At 53.1% G+C, this 4,414-nt stretch overlaps 1 protein-coding gene across 1 annotated transcript; it reads right to left on the bottom strand.

The window, feature by feature from the left end:
• Positions 1-240: 240 nt before the first annotated feature.
• Positions 241-3,907, bottom strand: LOC125363977 (teashirt homolog 3-like). The gene is given in 3 exon segments (XM_048363328.1): positions 241-1,634; positions 1,636-3,081; positions 3,083-3,907. Coding segments are annotated over 3 exon segments (3,225 nt in total). The 3' UTR covers positions 241-680.
• Positions 3,908-4,414: the final 507 nt, after the last annotated feature.

Raw genomic sequence — 4,414 nt, 5'->3', positions numbered from 1 at the left:
AGAGTCTGAAATCTATACAATATATACATCTATGTTTCAATGTGAAAATAATATTCTTTTAAATTTCAAAGCGTGTTATCCCCCTGCAGACCTGCATAAATGGAGATTCATATTATCAATTATAACTAAGCTGGTAAGGATTTTTTTTAAAAAACAAAACTTCATACATTATTATTATTAATAATATTATTATTATTTTTAATAATCAAATGAATGCAAAAGTGCTTCAAAGTACTCAGAGGGCGAAAGATGAAAAGGGTGTAAAGTCTTGTGGAAAAAGTGTGTGCCCGGATTTCTTTATAAATGCTTAATTGAACTTTCAATGCATGCAGCTTTGAAACACCTGGAGGGGGGGAGGGAAGGAGAAGGGGGGGGTGGGACTAGGCAGGGTGGGGCCGCAGGAGATGCTCACAACTAAATCCCATTTACACCAAGTTCCAAACACTTACCACTGCGTTTTAAACCTTCATTATTTTATACCAGTTAACAGTTGATTATGCACCTCTATTAAACACTGTACAGTTATACAAAAAGAAAGAAAGAAACAGTCCGGCCCAGAATAATTCTCCATAGTTAACATAAGAACATGTACCCAAGAAACAAGAGAGAATGGCCTTAAGGTGCCTTCAAACAGTTTCCTCTCAAAGCAAACTGCACACATTTGCCAGCAGAAGCAAATGCTACTGCTTCTCCAGCTCAGACACATACAGAAGGTGGTCCTCGGGCGACTTCCCGTGTGTTTTGCTAAGGTGCAGCTTCACGGCGTGCTTGCTGGCGAAGGTCCGATTGCAAAGCTTACACTGATACGAGGTCCCTAAGTCTTCCTCTGGGGAGGAGCTCACCAGTTTGTCTGATGACGGTGACTTGGTTTGTGCTATCTGGTTATTAATCTGTTCCGTGGACAATTTCGATAAGTCTCGTAACCGGAAACCTAAATGTGACTCCAAGTGGCTAATGTACATGGATGGAGTCCTGATCTGGGATGCACAGTCGTTACAAAAAAACACAGGGTGACTCGTGTCCAAGTTTTTCAGAAACTTGGTCCCACCTGTCCTTCGAAGCTGGTACTTGACGTTGGCCAGCCAGTGGCTGATGGTGGTCATGGGGAGCCCCGTGAAGCAAGAGATGTGCGTGCACTCCTGAGGGCTCAGGTCAGACATGATGAACTTGCCCTCCGATGTCTGCCTCAGGCTGGCGGCAAACTGGGCCTGCAAGATCAGCAGGTGCTGGGGGTTCCAGTTGGACTGCCGGCCTTTCCTCTTCTGCGCGGGCGTGGCCTCCTCGGCCTCCTCCAGGGCCGTCCCGTCGAGGTCAGACTTCTCGGAGATGCTGGAAGGCGTGGAGGACTTGGACGTGTGGCTCTCTGTCAAGTTCTTCAGCATGTCAGAGATGTCTGACAAGGCGTTCTCGCGCAGCGGCGAGTTTGACATGAAGGAGATGGATGTCTTGGCCGTTGTCACCAGAGATGAGGAGGTGGCGGGGGAAGTGGATGTAGGGGATAAAAGCCCTGAACCCCCAGAATAGCCTTTCTCACGCTTTCCTTTCGTCAGATCGATTGGCTGATCATTGTTGAAGTGGTAAAAGTAACGGTCCGGGTGGTCTGCCTTTTTGGAGAGGGGCAGGGGTGGTGGTGGGGGTAGCCATGGCCGCCTTCTCAGCCAGACTGTTGCTCATCTTGAAAAGCATACTCATGGGGTCCAAGGTGGTCAGGGAGGGCTTGGCAGCCTTGCCCAAGTGCACATTCATTACGGACTGCAGGGCGCTCAGAGGATTCACAAAAGGCTGCTCCTGGGGGTGCTCGGTGATGATGGCCGTGCTGCCACTCAGGCCAGTGCTCAGAGGCTTGGCCAGCTCTTTGCCATTCTCCACCGGCTCTGCCTTGGGGCTCCCCTCCTTGCAGCCATCCCGAGGGGGGCTGCTGGGGCTCCCCTCTTGGCTTTTAAGGCCTGCCCCGTGGGCCGCTTCCATCTTGACAGGGTCGCTCAGTTCACTGCCCCAGGGAGAAGGGGTGGCCCTCTTGGGTGGGACCAGTTTGCCTTCGGGCTCCTTCATTTTCTCCTCCACTTTGGCAACTTTCTCGGTGACTTTCTTTACCAGTTCTTCCATGGCGTGGAAATTGGTTTTGGGCATAGGAGATGTCTGGCTACTGGGTGGTGAGATCAGGGCCTGGCTTTTTGTGGGAGACACAATCTCATTGTTGCCAAACAAGGGTTTCAAGGCCGTGTTCTTCCCAGAGGAGCCCAGAGACAACTTCATCATGTTGGGAAGCTGGTAGGCAGCATGGATGCTGGGGTAACCCCCCCAACTCGGTGTGCCATTCTGGGCCTTGTTGATGGCAGACATCACTGTGTTTTCTAAAGATTTGAGGATGTCCAAGCCCCCCTTGGGGCTCTCCTCCAAGTCATTCTCGGTCAAATAATGATACTTGGAGGAAATATCATACTTCTCCTCTTCCTCACCGGGCTTCTCCTTGTCTTTCGGCTTCTCTTCTGAGCCGGCTTTGTCTTTCTCCACTTCCTTCTTGATGTCTAAGTTCAGTTTTGGGGAGACGCTTGCAGGTGTGTTGGAGGGGGAGGTGAAGGTCGCGGCTCCCAGGGGCACCGACTGGACCTTTTCGTCCAGCAGGGTGGTGACGGTGGGGGTGACAGGCATCTCCATGATTGGCTTCCCCTTCTTCATGGCGGAGTTGGTGACCTTGATGAAGTGGCCGATGACCATCATGTGGGCTGTGAGCTCCTGCAGTGTATCATGGGAACTGCCGCACTCCATACACTTGAGGATATGGGACTTGCGGGCTTCGAAATCCCAGGTGTAACTGGCCCCGTTCTGGTGGCTGTACCGGTTATTTGGCATGATGTACGGGTTGGCGTTCTTCTGGAGTGTATCAGTGGTATCCGAGATGGTGGCTTTGGGGGTCCCCCCTGTGGAATCGGGGGAGCTGGGGAGCTTTAGTTCCAGCGATGCCTTTTTCCGCATGGTGGGGATGATTTTCGTGGCCACGGGCGTGACCGGTTCCTTCAGAGGCACGTTCTGGTAGTGCTTTGTTTTGGTCATGTGCACGCTCAGATCCTGCAAGGACTCCGAAGGAGTGCCCACAGTACATGCACTTGAGGACTTTCTGCGCATCCTCTTTCCCTCCCATCTCCAGCAAAGAGCACTTGTGTGGCTTGGACCAGCGTTTGGGGTTATTACTGTCCGTCTAGTGGTTATCATCACGGTAGTGGCCCGTCTCGTTCATGTGCACCGTCAGCTCCATCAGGGTGTTGTAGGCCGCGCTGCAGTCCTTGCAGCGGAACTTGCTGGCCCCCGTGAATATGGAGCCATAGAGTTTGCTGCTCTGCCGGTACAGCTGCACGGTGCTGAAGAGGCTGGGCTCGGGCAACATGCGGCTCTGTGACACCTGCTGTAGGGTCTTCGCCGTGGCACTCTGGTGCCAATCAAAGCTGCTGCTGCTGTTCTCACCCGTGTTCTTCTCCGAGGACGGCTGGTGGAGGTTGAGATTGAGGTTGGACCAATAGGAGTTGGATAGGAAGTTGTTGTACACAGCCTTCATCTGCTCCAGGCTGTCTAAGAGGGTGGTGGTGTCTTCCAAGGGCACGGAGACATCTTTCGTCTCTTCTTCGATTTTGATGGAGCTGTTTTCACAGTCCTCCATTTGGTCACTGGCCTCTCTGATGTGGGATTCGCTGTCCATTTCGTGGCTGGAAAACTCAGCAGCTGGTGAATTCTTGTAACTGGGGCACGTCTGGCTGAGCTTCTTCTCCAGACACATGTACTTGGGAGAGGGTTCTCCATCTGCTGTGTGGTCTTCTCTGTCTACATCTTCATCTACCAAGGCGGCTGCTTTTAATTCATTGGAAACATAGGCTGCTGAGCACCGGGGCGCCTGCCGCTTCCTCCTCGGCATGATGCCGCTCCTGAAACTGCCGCTGCCGCCGTGGCCGCAGGTGCCACCGTTGCCACTGCCGGGGCTGCGAGCGGGTGGGGGCGGGGCGGAAGAGGGGGGAGGAGAAGGGAGGGCTGGTGGGGAGGGAGGAGTGCGGGTCCGCAGGGGTGCGGGGCGAGGCGGGGCTGGCTCTCAAGACACCCCCAACCCCAACCCCAACCGCCTGCAGGATGCGGCTGCGCCCCAACTCCGTCCCTCCTCCCCGCCCTCCCTCCTGCCCTCCCTCCCCCTGAACGTGGGGAGGGAGCACCTGTCGCACTCTTATTCTTCTCATTCCGTACTTGTGGCTTTATAGTAAGTTTCCTGTGATCAGCTGACAGAAGAAGAAACTGGGGCCTGCACCTGAGTGGAGGAGGATGTTAGTAATTAAGTGAAAAAGGGTCTCCTTTTTGTAGATAGCAATCATCCTTTTTCCCATGCCACTCCTGTTCTTGCACAATGGAGTTGTGTGCAAAATGGCCATGAACC

Source organism: Perognathus longimembris, chromosome 15, assembly GCF_023159225.1.
Source record: "Perognathus longimembris pacificus isolate PPM17 chromosome 15, ASM2315922v1, whole genome shotgun sequence".
NCBI classification, from domain to species: Eukaryota; Metazoa; Chordata; class Mammalia; order Rodentia; family Heteromyidae; genus Perognathus; species Perognathus longimembris.
This window is presented reverse-complemented; position numbering and strand designations above follow the sequence as displayed.